At 47.4% G+C, this 16258-nt stretch overlaps 4 protein-coding genes and 1 long non-coding RNA gene across 7 annotated transcripts; 3 read left to right on the plus strand and 2 right to left on the minus strand.

Moving 5' to 3' along the window:
* Nucleotides 1-298: 298 nt before the first annotated feature.
* On the plus strand, nt 299-1249 carry LOC117591430. Of its 2 annotated transcripts, none has more exons than XR_004574393.1 (3): nt 299-394; nt 445-762; nt 810-1249. It is a non-coding gene; the product is annotated as an uncharacterized LOC117591430 (long non-coding RNA). The 2 variants fall into 2 exon arrangements; XR_004574392.1 differs by having other exon boundaries at nt 470-762.
* On the minus strand, nt 1062-11625 carry LOC117591417 (copper-transporting ATPase 1). Its single transcript, XM_034284670.1, has 4 exons — nt 10203-11625; nt 3216-4462; nt 2363-3148; nt 1062-2299 (listed from the first exon to the last, which is right to left on the minus strand). Exons 1-4 carry the CDS (start codon nt 11212-11214, stop codon nt 1523-1525), a joined length of 3822 nt encoding a protein of 1273 aa, XP_034140561.1. The 5' UTR covers nt 11215-11625; the 3' UTR covers nt 1062-1522.
* LOC117591427 (ubiquitin-conjugating enzyme E2-22 kDa-like) lies at nt 5888-6725 on the plus strand. Its single transcript, XM_034284687.1, has one exon. The coding sequence runs from the start codon at nt 6064-6066 to the stop codon at nt 6661-6663; it is 600 nt and encodes a 199-aa protein (XP_034140578.1). The 5' UTR covers nt 5888-6063; the 3' UTR covers nt 6664-6725.
* LOC117591428 (replication protein A 14 kDa subunit A) lies at nt 8500-12730 on the plus strand. 2 transcript variants are annotated; one of them, XM_034284690.1, is made up of 3 exons: nt 8500-8515; nt 12215-12483; nt 12570-12730. In XM_034284690.1, exons 2-3 carry the CDS (start codon nt 12244-12246, stop codon nt 12669-12671), a joined length of 342 nt encoding a protein of 113 aa, XP_034140581.1. In that variant the 5' UTR covers nt 8500-8515; nt 12215-12243; the 3' UTR covers nt 12672-12730. The 2 variants fall into 2 exon arrangements, with proteins under 2 accessions (XP_034140581.1, XP_034140579.1); XM_034284688.1 differs by lacking the exon at nt 8500-8515 and having other exon boundaries at nt 12158-12483.
* A 6-nt stretch (nt 12731-12736) lies between these two features.
* LOC117591419 (ATP-binding cassette sub-family F member 1) lies at nt 12737-15874 on the minus strand. The gene is made up of 3 exons (XM_034284674.1): nt 15802-15874; nt 14595-15737; nt 12737-14533 (listed from the first exon to the last, which is right to left on the minus strand). The coding sequence occupies exons 2-3, from the start codon at nt 15733-15735 to the stop codon at nt 12918-12920; spliced, it is 2757 nt and encodes a 918-aa protein (XP_034140565.1). The 5' UTR covers nt 15736-15737; nt 15802-15874; the 3' UTR covers nt 12737-12917.
* Between the last annotated feature and the right edge of the window lie 384 nt (nt 15875-16258).

Below are 16258 nucleotides of genomic sequence, written 5' to 3' on the forward strand. Positions count from 1 at the left end.
TACATATCAATGGCAGTTTATTGAATTTCAAACATCGAGTCCAAAAGCCCAATTTAAACTGGAACGTTGTACAACAGTGAATGGATTCTGGGACTGAGACAGATTTAACTGGAAAGTTCATAGAAAATGAATCAATTTGTAGGCATTTAATTGAATTAAAATATTAATTAGAAAACAGAACAGAAGCAAAAGATCAAAAATGAAAGCAAAAATGAGTCGGCTCACGCGATATTTAAGTATCTACTCGAATATCTATCGATATACACAGGGCTGCATTCAAAACAAATCAAAGCCGAGCGCCTTGAAATTCGGATTTCTTGGAAATTTACCAAAACAAACAAACTAAAACCAAAACGAGCGGAGCATAGTTAGCTTCTTTTGATTAAATAGAACAGTAAGTAGCAAAACATTCGAAAGCGCATGTGCAACGGCTAAAGGGAAAAGGCCTCTCCTTTTCTGTTTCATCTAGAAATTCCAGGTGCAAGATGTCGAACCAGGAATGCATTATCCCGAAAGTAGTCGCTGATATTATTGAGCTTGGTTGTTCAATGGTTGAAAAAGCCACCACAATGCTGGCAAATGTCACCATGGACGCCATTCACTTCCTCGACAATGGGGACACAACCGAGAGTCTGGGTATGAGCAACGGCCGTGTCCACACCATGCAGATGCGCGTATCTGATGGGCCAATTCAAATAAAAATAAACTGTTCATGGAAGGCAGGCATTTGAAGAAGAAATAAGTCAAATAAAGTCACAAACTGTATGCATTGAAGCTCCCGTGTAGAACATTTTATTATTCAGTTTCAGTTTCAGCAGAGCACAAAGAACAAGGACATTCTAGGGACGCATAGGCATGGCATTGGTACGTGCCATGTGGCGAAGTATTCCTTGCGGTTTATTCAACTTTTCTCCTAGCCATACTCCTAGTTGGAGTCCAATCCATGGCCCCAACGAATGTATCCCATAACCCACTCGAAAATGCGTTCATTATCTGCGGTTTAAATATATTTCTGCCTTGCAAACAGATGTACATACATACATACATAGTTATTTAATTACTGGTTTAATGATCGTGCAAAATTAACAATAAGTAACAATAGTTTCATGTTTTCAATGTCTCGACCTGTCCTTTGTTCAGATGAACTTAATAATAGTACAAAATAACTTAAGATATTAAACAAAAAAACATAATAATATAAAGGCATTTAATATTTATGGGGGAAAAAAAACAGAACTGGATAATGGAAGCAAAAAAATACGCGCGGGATATAACAATTATAATGATGAGGGGATCGCTGGGGATGTGGGTATCGATGGAGTCGGTTGGTAAATACAAAAATTGAATAAACATTAGGTGTGTATATGGGGGCATGTACATATATGCTCTATATGTACTTTGTATATACTATATACACATATGTATTATATTATGTCTCATTCGTAATTTCCAGTTCACTTTACACAAATTTATTACACTGCAAATTTGTTTTGTCCTTTGGGCCTGCGTGTGGGCTTTCCATTCACAGCTTTTGAAGCTCTGTGCTGTCGTTCAGGTAGCGACTTTTCACGATTTTGGTGCGTCCTTCGTACTGATCCTCGGCATCGAGTAGTCCCTCCTCATGCTTGTCCGTCGATGAGTGACCGCCAATGGCGCCGTTTCCTTGCATAAAAATGCGCGAAATGAGCGAAGTGTTGGAACGCTTAAAGGCCAAGCGCTTGCCACCGACCTCGGGCAGATCGTCGAGTCCGCGATGCAGCGACAGATTGTCCAGCTCCGACTCCGATGATGAGCCATTGCGACGCGCCCGCTCGGCGGCCAGATGCGCCTCATACTCGGCCGTACGCAGTGTCTTGGCCGTCGGCTTGCGATACATTTTCAGTAGCAGCGAGGAGCACACAACGCTCACCGAACTCGCCGCCATGGCCACCGAGGCCATCCACGGCAGCAGGGTGAAACCGTACGGGGCAAAGAGCCCACTGGCCAGCGGTATGCCCAACAGATTGTACATGCTGGCAAAGAAAAAGTTATAGCGTATGCGGCGCACTGTGCACCGCGAGAGATCCAGGCAGGCGACAACATCCAGCAGATCGTTGCGCATCAGAACAATGTCCGAGGCCTCGGCAGCCACATCTGTGCCAGCGGCTATCGTGATGCCCACATCGGCCTGCGCCAGCGCTGGGCTATCGTTAACACCATCCCCGACCATGGCCACGCGTATGCCGCGCTGCTGAATCCTTTGAATTTTTGCCACCTTATGGGATGGCAGCACCTCGGCATAAACAGTGCGTATGCCAACCTGTTGGAAAAGGTAAAACAAATTAAGATTCAGATGAATTATTTTATGGCTAAGTCCTCCTACCTCTCTTGCTATGCTCGCTGCGGTGTTCTTGTTGTCGCCCGTCAGCAGGACCACATCGATGCCCATTCGCTTGAGCGTGTACACGGCTAAGTGTGCCTCCGGCTTGACCATATCCGAGACGGCAAACATGCACACCAGCTGTCCGTTCAACGCACACAGCACTGCCGTGTGTCCTTTGCGCTCCTCGTGCGTCATACAATCGCCAATTTCCAGCGGCACCTCAATGGCATTGCGCTGCATCCACTCGCGATTGCCAATCAGCACTTGTATCTCCGGGCCATCGATAAGCTTCTGTTCCACTCCGACAACGCCCTCGAGGGCCAGCAGCTGCTGCTGAGCCACTTCCATGGACTTGCGCACATCCCGCTGTAGCATTAAATGCTCCACACTGGCCCCATTCTCCACATTGATGGAGCTCTGTGGATGCTGGCGGTACAGATTCTCATAGTTGATGATCCGCTCCGCATTGCAGGCCTGTCGCAGCGTATGTTCATAGTTGGACACGCTCACACGAATGCCACAGCCAGGCACTGCCTGAAAGTGGGAACTCTTGCCGAAATTGCCGCCCTGCTGTGCAGTGCCAACTGGTCCCACGCTCAGCATATCCTTGGCAAAGAGCACAATGGCCGAGGCAATGGGATGTTCGCTATTCTGTTCGGCAGCACCCACAATGGTCAAAGCACGAGCCAGGCTGCACACCTGTGGTGGCACGAACAGGGTGACCTTGCTGGTCATCGGCGTGCCGTGCGTGATGGTTCCCGTTTTGTCAAACACCACAGTTTTCACCTGTAAGAAAAGGGACAGCTAATTGCTTAGCAGCAACTCTAGAGAAATTATTCGAAATAAAACCTACCTTGTGCGCATTCTCCAATGCAGTGGCACCCTTGACCAGCACACCATTGATGGCTCCGGTGCCCGTGGCCACCATTACGGCTGTGGGCGTGGCCAGGCCCAGGGCACAGGGACAGGCAATGGCCAGGACACTCAGCGCACACTTGAAGGCATAGCTAACGATTATCGTATTCCGATCCATGTGCATCTTGTGCTCCATGGCCACGGGCACCAGATCAGGATTCGCGAAACCAATGATTATCCATGTGATTAGCGTTATGCTGGACACAACCACCACAAAGGGCACAAAGTAGCCGGCAATGCGATCCGCCAGCTGCTGAATGGGCGCCTTGCTCGTTTGCGCCTCCTCTACGAGACGCACGATCTGCGCGAGCGTCGTATTCTCTCCCGTGTGCGTACCCTCGACCAATAGTACACCGTTCTGATTGATGGAGCCACCGATGACAACGGCCCCCTTGCGCTTGGCCACCGGCATGGATTCGCCCGTGATGAGGGACTCGTCGCACGTCGAATGGCCATAGAGGACCTTGCCATCGACTGGCACCTTGGCGCCAGGAATCACCTTGAGTATGTCCCCACGCTGCACATAGTCCACGGAGATGACCTTCTCGCTGACAATGTCAAAGCCCGGAGAGATCTCCACCAGCAGGGCATCGGCGGCTTTCAGGGAGAGCAGCTTGGACAGCGCCTCTGATGTTTTGCCCTTGGCAATGTGCTCCAGCCATCGTCCCAGCGAGATGAAGATTAGCAGCATGGGCGGCGTGTCAAAGAACGTCAGCGGTGAGCTGTTCTGCTCCAGGAGGACGGCGACAATGACCACCGCCACCGAATACACATAGGAGATGGTGGTGACCATCGAGATGAGGACATCCATGTTGGTGGTGCCGTGCTTGATGGCCCTGTACGACTGCACATAGAAGTGAAAGCCGCCAAAGAACTGCACCGGCGTCGAGAGCAAAAACATAACCAGATTCTCCATCGAGAGACCCGGCACCAGGCAGCACATGTTCGCGTGCCCCTTGTCGTTCATCTCCAGCATGAAGTAGACCATCGCCACCATGCAGGGACCACCAAAGACCAGAGAGACGAGGAATGCGTTCCGCCACTTTCGTATCTCCTCCTTGTGCTCCAGATAATTGTGGGCCATCTTGTCGCGGCCCGTCATCAGCTTGGCCTCGAATCCAAGACCCTCGATCGCCTCGCAGATGCTCCGCGGACCCGTGTCCTCGGTGTTGTAGCGGAATTTTCCTTCAAACGGAAGAAAGAGAGAGTGAGTGAGTACAGAAGCGGTCATCAGATGCATGTGTGGTTACAATAGTGGACGAAAATAGTGTGGCAGGCTCTGCATGCACAGCTGAGTGCAGTAGGCCCAGCATCTACCGCTGACAGTAGCGGGCATTAAAAGTGCAACAGGTTCTGCATGTACAGCTGACAGTAGAGGGCATAAAAAGTAAATATTCCTCTTACATTATTACAGTGGTGGTCATTAAGATGATGAAGCTTGCAGTTCTAAGAGACAAAGGGAGCAATTTGTTGGTGGGAAGAGTTGGAAATGTAACTACAGTAGCGGTTATCATGTGACTATGTTTTTTCGGAGTTCAGCTACAGTGCCACAGCTACAGCCACATAAATATGATGACAAATAATGGAAAACTTGAACTTTGGCTAGCTACATCTTCAGGTATATAAATTGAAAGAATGAATCACTGTCACTGTTAAGGGAATTGTTTGGATTAAAACATTAAACATTGCACTCTTACGTACAATCCCCTATGTCTTTAAGAGGTTTATTTCTACCATTTACATAGTTTTCGCTAGTTATTGTTCCTTATCTCAAGCACACATACATATGTACTTTCAACGATCATTTCCAGCACGATTATTTGTATGTACAAGCTAAATTTCATCATAGAATCACAGACTGCCATTTCTGGCTGCTGTTATCCATTTTATGCCCGACATGTACATACTTTAATTTTAGAAATGGACAAATGCCGGCTCTCCAATTGGAAACTGGAAAGTGGAAACTGGAGCATGCTGCGAGCCCCCCAACCGGTTCCAACTGAGATCGGGATCGGAGGCAGGCAGATTATTTTCTGGCTGGGATTTGCATTGGCATGTGGCTGCTGGCATCGAAGCGAAAGCCACTCCAAAGCCAGAGCCCAGAAGCACCTTCCATGGCCCGCTTTCCATTCGTGGAATATCGTTAGCCGTTTGCTTTGCAATTGTAGCCACCCAACATCGATAAGATAATGTTTCAACCTTGCCATCATCCCCCACTGCACTGGGAGCAGCAGCAGCGACAGTACTCTGCTTGTGTTCTGCTGCTGTCGATAATTAAAATGTTGCCAGTGCCGCAAAAAAATTGAAACTGCGAATCTCTTTGGACATCTGCTCTGTAGTTCCGTAATGAATACGAGTAGTTCCCCGTTCGAAGGGAACACCCAATCTTCACAGAAAATGTGTCATTGTAATGATTTTGTTTCGTTTTCTGAGTAAATCGAAATTCAAGAAATGCTGAAATGTGGATGGGTCTTCCACCTCATCAGAGAGAAAATGTGGCCATATATTAGAACGTATTAATATTGGAAATATTCGAAGACATTAAAAAGAATGAATGCAAACTGATTGTTTGTAGGAGAGTGTTGATAAATCTGTAATCGTAGCAGTTAGACTTACAAGTCAGTTGCAAAACATTACAAAAACTCACAAAATCTTCTTATTTCGTGTCAGTAGTACGTACAAATATTACTTAAATTCTCAGTAAACAAATTCCAACATTCGGCAACCGAATTCTGCGCAACAACTTTTGAAGATATTTGAGAACTATAGAACCTACAGCAACCATCATGGAGGATTTGGCATTGTTTCGTATTAAGCGAGAATTCCAGGAGGTCATGAGCAGCGAGGTGATCACGCAGTGTTCCATAAAGATCGAACTCGTCAATGACAATTGGACAGAGCTGCGCGGCGAGATAGCTGGGCCCCCAGACACACCATACGGAGGTGGGAAGTTTGTGCTGGATATTAAGATGCCGCACAATTATCCCTTTAGACCGCCAAAGGTTCGTTTTGTAACTCCCATCTGGCATCCCAACGTCTCATCGATGACTGGCACCATATGCTTGGACATTCTCAAGTCCAACTGGGCTGCGGCCATGTCCCTGCGCACCATTTTGCTGTCCGTGCAATCCCTGCTGGGCTCTGCCGAGCCCGATGATCCCCAGGACGCTGTGGTTGGTCGTCAGTTCCTGAGAAACTACGATATGTTTCAGATGACCGCTGAGCACTGGACGAACGCGTACGCCGGCGGACCGCATTCTTTTCCCGATTGTGATGCCAAAATTCAACATCTCAAGGATATGGGCGTGGAAGAGAATTGTGCGCGCAGTGTCCTCTCCAAAGAGGACTGGAACTTGGAAAGTGCCGCCGCTTGGCTGTTCCGTTAGGTTGCCGAGGCCACAGTTGTAGCTCCAACAGCACTCGCGAATATCTAGTAAAGTATAGAATCATAAAGATTATAAATACACACGGATATAGAGTTTTTTCTTCGTGGTCATCGTTAACCTTTCTGCAAACACTCTTTGTTGCGATTATAAATGGGATGAGTAGCTTGAGAAGCTAAATCCAGATTGTAATCGATAGTTATCGATAGTCTTCGATGGATTTCGATTTTTTAGCAAATCGCAGAAGTATTTCACATTCATCAATCACAAGATTTGTACATATGTAAAAATGTACAATAGGAAATCAATTCTGGTCACAGACGATAACTTAGTTATAGTTCAATGAGCAGGTCAATCAGAGACAGAGGCCCTGCATCGCTAGAGGTGTTCGTGTGCAAAAATCGTACTAGGATTATATGCATAGATAAAATAGTGTTTGCTATCTCCAGTGGAAGAGTGACAATTAATGCTAATTATCATCGATAATGATCATCGATCAATCTTCCGATGGCCAAAATGCCGGTGACACTCGCCGACCCAATCCCCCAACTACAAAGACTTACAGATTACAGTTCCTATATTTGTATCTGTGTGTGTGTTTTTGGTTGGTGTTCGTTTTAGTTTTTTCGCATCTTATCGCTTGCGATTCGTTGATACAATTTTAGAACATTTTCAATTTGAATTGCCCCTCTGCCCCTCTTTCTGGCAGCACACATATTTGTTTGTTTGTGTTGTTTCCAAGCAGCAGCGTCGTGTCGTTGTCGTCGTCGTCACTTATCGACGCTGCTACGACTTCTCGCCCCATCTGATAAGCATCGGCGGTAGGTAAACATATGTTTTACCCAACAATTGTACAAGACCAATTTCGACTACCGAACTGCCAGAGTTGAAAAACAAGCAGCAAACAAAAGCCCAAGTGCAAGTTAAAGTTAAAGTGGAACACTAACTGAAACAAAGAGCAAATAAATCGCAAAGAAAACTAACTGGAACTAACATGACCAGTTTCACGATGTTCACGAGTCTAATTATAAAGGTATGATTAGTAGCTCTGCTCCGATTTGGAATGCACACAAACATGGGGCATGCTACAATTCAAGACATCATACATACATATTGTACATCACATATAAATTCAATAATAGAAAAAAGATTACCAGATTAAACCTAGAGATACTGAAAATACATAGATGAGGGACAGGAAAGTCCAAAGAACATTGTGAACGGTCTCTGAAAGTCAGGAAAATCTGGAAAATAGTTGACTGATCTTTGTAGATGTACATTTCTACCTAGGTTAGGTTAGGTTGAGGCGGCTGTCGGGGTTGCCAGAGACCCGACACACCTAGGCCGGTTTCGGCCCATTGTGATACCGCATGCTTTGTTCCCTTCTCCCTCGTGAGACCCTATTTTATCCATTATCCCATCCGGATTTCTACCTATCTTATCCATCAAATCTATCATTATGACAAAGTAAAATTATGGAAATTCCACGAAGTTCCCACTGAAAAGAGTATGTACATATATGTATAACTCGTCATTAGAAATGAGCGTGAAACTATTATGAAATGTGTACAAACAAAGTGTCGTTGCGAGAGAGTTACGATAAGGTGAGACTTCCTTAAATTCCCTTAGCAAAGCGCGCAAGAGTGAGATAATTGTGCGATCTTTTGTCTGTCCTGTTCTCTATCTAGCCCTGTTTCACTATTTACTCCGTGTGAAATGAAAGTGAGGAAAAATATGGAAAGCTACATACATACAACGATACGTAAAGGCATTCGAATGGAAACCAGTTTTATTGCAATCATAATTATATCTTCCATACGCTGGTATAAGCTTTACTTTTATATTTGCTGTTTTGTCGCCGCCGCACGTACGCAAAGCGGATTTCAAGGGGAAACAAGAATTTGAAAACGGTTTGTGGATCAAGTTAAGTTTGCTAAACCCCATTGCATAATCGGGCAGGGCAGAAATTTGGAATGGAAATCTGCGAGAGACAAGGCAAAGGCAGACTCCAAAAAAAAGCTGTAAATCAAAGTGGAAGGTGAATGGCACTGGAAGTGTAAGTTGGGTTGGAAATGTTGGAAATAATGTCTTCGGTTCGTGGTCACGCATGTAAACAACAAGAGCGTCAGCGGCAGCCGGAGTTGCAGGAAGGGGGGAGGCGAAGCCATCTACATACTTCTCTCTTTCGCCCCAGACAATGGAGTGATTATTTATATTTCGAGAGCAGACAGTGGCGGTAAAAATATTAGTCATATTTGCAACAATAACAGTAATGAATGTACATAGCTCGGTCTGCTAGTGATCGAAAGATTAAGACCTGACCGGTTTTACTTTTACTATAATAATATGCTGTTTTTATTTTCTTTGTGGGAAACAGCTCCTAAGTGCTGCCAATTATTTGGCCCGCTGCTGTACGATGCTTGAGAGGCTCTTTCACTTTTCGTTTGGTCTTTGTTGTTATTATTTGCTTTTGATTCGAGCAAAAGTTGAGCTTTTGATTTCAAGGCTTATGCGCTGGCGTGTGTTGTTGCTGTTGAGACTCAGCGGAGTAGGGGTCTTTTAACTTTCAATACTTCGATTGCCAAATCACGAGCAATGGGAACAAAGAACGCACCCTCCACTCCCACACACACACGCATTATGCTTTGTTGGTCGCAGCTTGTAATGAACAACAACAAATTTAATCGTTTTTTGATCCTATTTAATTGTGTTTCAATGTAAAGTCGCGCTCACTCTTAAGGCAATCGGCCCTACCCGCATTCTTCTCTCATTGCAATCAGTCATCCTCTCTCTATGAATAGGTCTCTTTTGCACTCTCTCTCCCCCACTCACTCGTGAGATAATCACTGCTCTGCCGCTCCCGTTTCCCGCTGTTCCTGTCCCACGCACTGAGGCTAGCGTTCACTAACCCAGATAGCTGTACTTCAATATACTTACACTCACACACACACGTGTAAATACTCTAATCTGGATTCTTTCTGAGTATTAATGAGAGATGAGGAGAACCTATTGCCTCTCTCTCATTACAGATTCTGGGACATTCCTCACCCTGTACCCATTGCACCTTGTATGTTTTGTTTGTATGAATTTTACCTTGAACAAAAAGCAATTGCAATTGCAAACAAACACAACACGTTCCATATCATTTGACAATAAAAACAATTAATTGCAGAGCTCTGGTTTCAGTGTTCAATTGCCTCTGTCTGTGACACGAAAACGAGTTCCAGCACATACTACATGGGAACCTCTGCGTCTGCTGCCACAACAAAAATTCTGCCAACTGTTTCAATTGGGCGTTTAGTGGGTGGTGGGTTGAGGGAAGGGGGAGGAATACTCAACAGGTGCCCCGGCTGTTGGTGGCGTGCCAGGTGCTCTAGATCCAAGTTGGTTGCTTGGGCTTATTATTATATAATCGGGGCTCGAGACATCAATTGCATTTGTGGAATGCCACCAACACACGCACTGGAACGCCCATGCATGTGTGTGTGGTGGATTTTAATAGCGCGTGGTGTCTGTTGGATTTCCATGGGGATTAAACTTACCGCGTTTCGTCATCAGCGTCACCGATGCAGCCGTCACTCCTCGCACCTTCAGCACATGGCTCTCGATCTTGTTGACGCACGAGGCACAGGTCATGCCACCAATCTCCAGCTCCACCTCTGCCTCCCCGTTGTTCGGCTCGTTAATCAGCTCGGTGGGGAAGCCCAGCTCAGTGATGGACTTGGCAATGTTCTCCGCCGTCAAGACATTCGCATTGAACTTGACCTCCGCCTTGGCGGCCAACAGGGCCACCAGTATGCTGTCCAGGCCGTAGATCTTCCGGCAATGCTTCTCGATGGCCGCCACACAGCTGGCGCAGGTCATGCCGCGTATGTGCAGGAATACTTTTGTGAGTGCCTCCTGCTCCACAGGTATTGCTGTGGCCGTGCCATTCTGTGCGTGCTTCTTCTCCGGTTGTGTTTCCCTGCGGGGCGACTGCCTGGGCGAGGGGGCGGCGGCACTGTTGGTCTTCGGGGTGGACGGACGACTGTTGCTGCCCTCACTGGTGGCCGCCGCCGCCACGCTCGCCTCAAAGCCCATGTCATCGATGAGTTCCGCTATTTGGTCGGGCGTCAGCTGACTGGGATCGTACTGGACGCGGGCGTTCTTGGCCGCCAGCTGCACCTCGATGTGCTGGATGCCTGGCTTGGTCCCAATATTCCCCTCGATATTCCGCACACACGACTGACAGGTCATGCCCACCACCCGAATATTGGTCAGGGCTGTGTTGTAGCTGCACTCGAAGCCCATATCGTCAATGGCTTCGGCTATCTGCGGCGGATCGATGAGGCTGGCATCGTAGTCAAAGTAGCCGGCATGCTCCTCGAGCACCACCCGAGCCACGAGCACCCCCGATCGCTTGCCAATGTGATCCTGTATGTTCCGCACGCAGGACTGGCATGTCATGCCCACAATGGGCAGGCGGATGCGGGAGGGAGTCGCATGGCTGGTTAACTGGTCCGTACTCTGCCCCTCGATGGCGAGTACATTGTTGGCGTTCTCCTCGTCATTCATTTTACATTTGCATTTCCAATTTTATTTGAAATTTTCCTTTGTTTCCAGTGCGCGGTACGTGCAGAAGGAGGAGTAGGAGGATCTATTACTATTGTGTGACTGTGTGTGTGTAATTATCGAGGGGCGGCTCTCACTTCCAGACTCTTCTCTATCGCGGACACTCTCGTCTTATTACAAAACTCTGCGTGTTCGTGTGTGTGTTTGTTTGTGTGTCCGATTTGATGACCGGAGCGAATATGCGTACTACTCCCGTCTGGCCACTCACTTATCAATTTGTCAAACTTCACACGAAACACCAAAAAATTCTCGCGTATTTGTTTGTATTATGCATTATGTACACACAAAATCTGTTCCATTTTCTAATTAGCGCGGCCAGCTGTTACTGTCATGGTCCCGTTGTTCGCACGGCACGCAAACAGTGTGACCGGGGATTTATCGATTAGGTATACCGTCTGGCGCTAAGAAGTATATCTTCTCACTTTCATAATATGCCGTAAATATACCGAGAAAAATCATATTCCCCAATTATGCTTTTCTATCTAATTTAACAAGCAAGTTGGGACTTTCAACACCAAACTTATAGTTTTACCCGTTTGATTCATCAATTTTATACAAGATCAGTGGACTTTAAAGGGTCTTTTTAGTGTATTGTCTTTAAAAAATGGGTTAACAAATGGATGTACAACACTACAATTTTTTTTTGACACACTAACCACTCGCTAACTACAAATTTGCTACATATCAACAACATTTTTTTTTAACGTAAATCTGCGTGAAATGGAGCGTAGTGAGAATGCAATTATGTAATTTATTATTATATCACCACAAAGAAAAAGAGAGTTTGTAGGTCACCAACACAAAACACAAGTTTGGCAAGACATGTTTTGAATAACTTCAATTGATATTTACCTTATCGACTCAGCAGTATTTTCATTGTAGCCACCACGGTCACACTGTTTGGCGCTCTTTCTTGTTGTCGCAGCAATTTCGCAATTTTCATTTGTAAACTAAATTAAAAACTAAACCAAAATGATGGAACCCTTTGATCCACGCTCAATCATCAACGGCAGCATGCTGAAACAGTTTGCCGGCCAGACCGTCAGTATTATGGTGCGCGTGGAGAGTGTCGCCGGCTCCACGCTGCTGGCCAGTTCCACAGACAATCATAAGCTGCGCATCAATCTGTCCACCGATCTGGATGCGGCCCAGGGTGCTTGGGTCGAGGTGATTGGTGTGCCTCACGGTGCCGATACCATACGGGGCAAGGAGGTAGGCTCTATTTTCAAACTCAAACAAAACTATTCACTATATTCTTGCTACTTTTTCCTGTGACGCCTTTTCCTCTCTGCTTGCAGGTCATTGAATTTGGCGGCGAGAACATTGATTTTGATGCGGATGGCTACAACGGCGCTGCACATTTGCTGAACAATGTTAAATCGTTCTACCGCAGCGGCTAATCCAGCAGTTTGAGCCCATAATTAATGTATTTTTCGTTGAATTAAAGTATAACATTTAAGGAAACTTTTTTGTTGTCTCTCAATTTGTTAATTGTTTATTTATATATGTGGTATAAAAAGGCTAACTAGCGGATAATCCATTAACAATGAGGCATAATCAACAGAGACAGGGGGCCCGGGACATGGCCAGGGACTAGGCTTGAGACACACGATTGAAGGGAGTGACGGGGGGGACGGGTACGACGGCTATTGCAGCACCGCTGCATTGGCCACCACACTGGGATTGTTGACGACCTCGCCGAGCGAGTCGAGCACCTCCTTGCGATAGTCATCGAACTCGCCATCAATCTCGTTAATTGTCTGATCCTCAATCACGTACAGAGTGCAGCCGGTTTCGCGGATGAGTCGCTCGTCGTGGGAGACTATAATGACGCCGCCCTCGTACTCATTGATGGCCTCGGCCAGCGCGTCAATGCTCTCAATGTCCAGATTATTGGTGGGCTCATCGAGGATGAGCACATCGGGTGCACTGAGGCACAGCTCGGCGAGGGCGACGCGTGCCTTTTGGCCACCCGAAAGATCCTTCATTTTGATGGTGTGCGCATGGCTGACCAGGCCAAAGGAGCCCAGTGCCTTGCGCGCCTTCTCGTGCGGCAGATTGAAGAGCCGCTGCAGATATTCGGCAGCCGATTCCTCGGCCGTCAGATGCTCTCCCGAATGCTGATCGAAGCGGCCCACATGCAGTCGATGATTCTTGCGCTGCTCCCCCTGCTGCGGCTCCAGTTCGCCGAGCAGCAGCTTGAGGAACGTTGACTTGCCCACGCCATTGGGCCCGACAATGGCCACACGGCTGCTCAGATCAATGCCAAAATCGGCCTTGATGAACAGCGGCTTCTGGCCGGCAAAGGCGAACGTAATGTTGTGCACACCCAGAATGGGTGGCTGCAGCTGCGAGGGCTCCGGGAAACGGAACTTGACAATGTACTCCTTGGGGCGGGCGAGCAGCTCCTGTGGGCCCTCGTCCTCGTCCTTTTGCTGCTTCGTCTTGTTCTTCTCCTGCTTGCGGGTGAGCGTCTCCTTTTGCTTTTTCTCGGCCGCCTTCTTCGACTGGCCGTGAGCCTTGAGCTCGCGCAAACGCTTCTCCTGCTTCTCGTACTCCTTGATCATCTCGCGACGCTTCTGCACGTACATCTTCTTGAACATTGAGTAGTTGCCCTTGTAGTACTGCAGTTTCTTCTGATCCAAATGGATGATCTCGTTGCAGACATTGTCGAGGAAACTCTGGTCGTGGGAGACAATCAGCAGCGTCTTCTTCCAGCCCTGCAGATAGTTGTCCAGCCAAATGACGGCATTCAGATCCAAGTGATTTGTCGGCTCATCGAGCATCAGCAGCGTGGGCTCCAAATACAATGCCCTGGCCAGCGAGACGCGCATACGCCAGCCACCCGAGAACTTGTTGGTGGGACGATCCTGCATCTCCTTGCTAAACCCAAGACCGGCCAATATGCGACGCGCCCTGGCCTCCGCCGAGTACGCGCCAATGGCCTTTAGCTCCGCAAAGATATCGTTCAGCTCCTCCTGGATGCTCATATCGCCGTTGGCGAACTGTTTCTCCAGCTCCTCGCACTTCTTCAGCGTCTGTGTGCGACGCACATCCGCCTCGAGTATCGTCTCGATGGCCGTCTTGTCGGTGGCCACCACCTCCTGCTCGCACAGCAGCACATCAATGTTCGGCGGTATGGCAAAGGCACGTGTGGCTATGTGACGCAGCAGTGTTGTCTTACCATGTCCATTGGGTCCCACCAGGCCATAGCGACGGCCATGGGCAATCAATAGATTGGCATTCACAAACAGATCGTTGCCTGCGCGAGAGACAGAGATCAGTAATTGGAGATCCTAAATACAAACGAATTGATGACTCACCCTTTGCTGATATTGTGAAATTCTCAATTTTAATATCAACAGCATGCTCGAGGGCCGCCTGCTGGCCGGCTGTTTTTTGCACCTGCGACATGGTAAAGTTATTGTCCAAGTCCGAATGTCCGGCGCCGCCCTTTTTGGTCATCAGCTCCATTTGTCGTTCGTATTCCTGCTGTTTCTTTTGTTTCTTTTTCTCCTTGTGCGTGAGCTTCTTCTCTTTGGCCTCTGAGGGCTCTTCGCTGGATTTGCGTATGGCCTCCTCCGAGTCGGGATCGGGATCCGCCTCATCCTCCGGTTCGGGCTCGGGTTCTGCCACCGGTTCGGGCTCTGCCTTTACCACTTCGGGCTCCTTGAGTGCAACGGCAGCAATTTTTTCACTGAGAATCTCAGCGATTTTCTCCTCTTTGACGTCGTTCTCGGGCTCATCCTCGAGCTTCTCTTCGTCCTCGCTGATGGACAACTTTTTCGCCTGCTTCTTGCTGGACTTCTTGGCTGCTGGTGGCTCCTCCACCGCTTCAAGATCATCTGCGTCCTCCTCGTTTTCGCTCTCCGCGAATTTGTTCTTTTGCTGTTGCTTTTTCTTGGATTTTTTGGCCGAGGGCTTGGCTATCATCTGAGGTGCCTCCTCCTCGTCATCGTCATCCTCCTCCAGCTGGAGCTCGAGCTCGAGCTCCTCATCATCGTCACTGAAGTCATCGGCAGCCTTCTTCTTGTTCTTTTTATTCTTCTTGCCCTGTGGCTGCTTTTTTGTCGGGGCCTTGGCCACAGGCATCGCCGCATCCTCGTCATCATCCTCATCATCATTGGCCGCTGGAGCAGCACTCTTCACTGGCTTTTCATCCTCATCACTCCAGTCGTCGTTCCTCTTGCCCTTCTTTCCCTTCTTTGCACCTTTCTTCGCCTGCTGCTGCTGCTGACGGCTTTGATTGGAGGAGGCCACACTCTCCAGATCCTCGGCATCCCTGTTGTTGCCGCCACTCACCTTGGCTGGCAGCTGCTCCTCGTCACTGGAGTCGCCACCGCCACGTTTACCCTTCTTGCCAGCTTTCTTGTTGGTCTGCTTTTTCTCGTGGACGAGCACTTTCTCGGGCTGCTCGTCGTCGTCATCGAAGCGCTCCTTCTTCTTTCCCTTGGCCTTGGACATGTCTGCAAGGCGGGTGGTCTTGTAACGTGAATTTCATGGGTGAAATTGATTTATTGTTACGCTTACTTTATGAAATCCGGGAAAATCCGAAATCCGCTTTCACGTGTACAGCGGAATTATCGACAAAATATATACCGTCTGCAGTGTGACCGCGGATTAATCGATACAATATACCGTGAGGGCTTCGAAAATATACCAAAATACCCTTTTTCATTTTTAAAATATACCGTAAAATATACGTTAGATCTAAAATCAATTTCCTCGATTTTGATGTTCAATTTAATATTACCAGCTGGTTCGAAATCTCAGCTTTAAAAATTTAATTTTACTCAAATCATCTCTCAATTCTCAGCAGGATTTGCTGATTTTATGATACATCTTTCCTGCTCAATCAAAGCAATAATATATATTGAATCAAAATATAATCACATCTTGCATTGTAGATTGTGCTACACATGCATGTAATTGACAACAGAGCCACCTGACGGTCCCATGCGAATGTGCTGAAATATACCAGAAATTA

The sequence above is a fragment of the Drosophila guanche genome, unplaced genomic scaffold, assembly GCF_900245975.1.
Source record: "Drosophila guanche unplaced genomic scaffold, DGUA_6, whole genome shotgun sequence".
NCBI classification, from domain to species: Eukaryota; Metazoa; Arthropoda; class Insecta; order Diptera; family Drosophilidae; genus Drosophila; species Drosophila guanche.

What these genes read in the sequence shown, in the direction of transcription:
- LOC117591427 (XM_034284687.1), top strand. Translation starts at nt 6,064, where the DNA reads ATGGAGGATTTGGCATTGTTTCGTATTAAGCGAGAATTCCAGGAGGTC.
- LOC117591419 (XM_034284674.1), bottom strand. Translation starts at nt 15,735, where the DNA reads ATGTCCAAGGCCAAGGGAAAGAAGAAGGAGCGCTTCGATGACGACGAC. An exon ending in TTTCACAATATCAGCAAAGG is followed by an intron (nt 14,534 to 14,594) that starts GTGAGTCATCAA and finishes TCTCTCGCGCAG; the next exon opens with GCAACGATCTGTTTGTGAAT.
- LOC117591417 (XM_034284670.1), bottom strand. Translation starts at nt 11,214, where the DNA reads ATGAATGACGAGGAGAACGCCAACAATGTACTCGCCATCGAGGGGCAG. An exon ending in CATTGGAGAATGCGCACAAG is followed by an intron (nt 3,149 to 3,215) that starts GTAGGTTTTATT and finishes CTTTTCTTACAG; the next exon opens with GTGAAAACTGTGGTGTTTGA. An exon ending in CAGCGAGCATAGCAAGAGAG is followed by an intron (nt 2,300 to 2,362) that starts GTAGGAGGACTT and finishes CTTTTCCAACAG; the next exon opens with GTTGGCATACGCACTGTTTA.
- LOC117591428 (XM_034284690.1), top strand. Translation starts at nt 12,244, where the DNA reads ATGATGGAACCCTTTGATCCACGCTCAATCATCAACGGCAGCATGCTG. An exon ending in ATACCATACGGGGCAAGGAG is followed by an intron (nt 12,484 to 12,569) that starts GTAGGCTCTATT and finishes CTCTGCTTGCAG; the next exon opens with GTCATTGAATTTGGCGGCGA.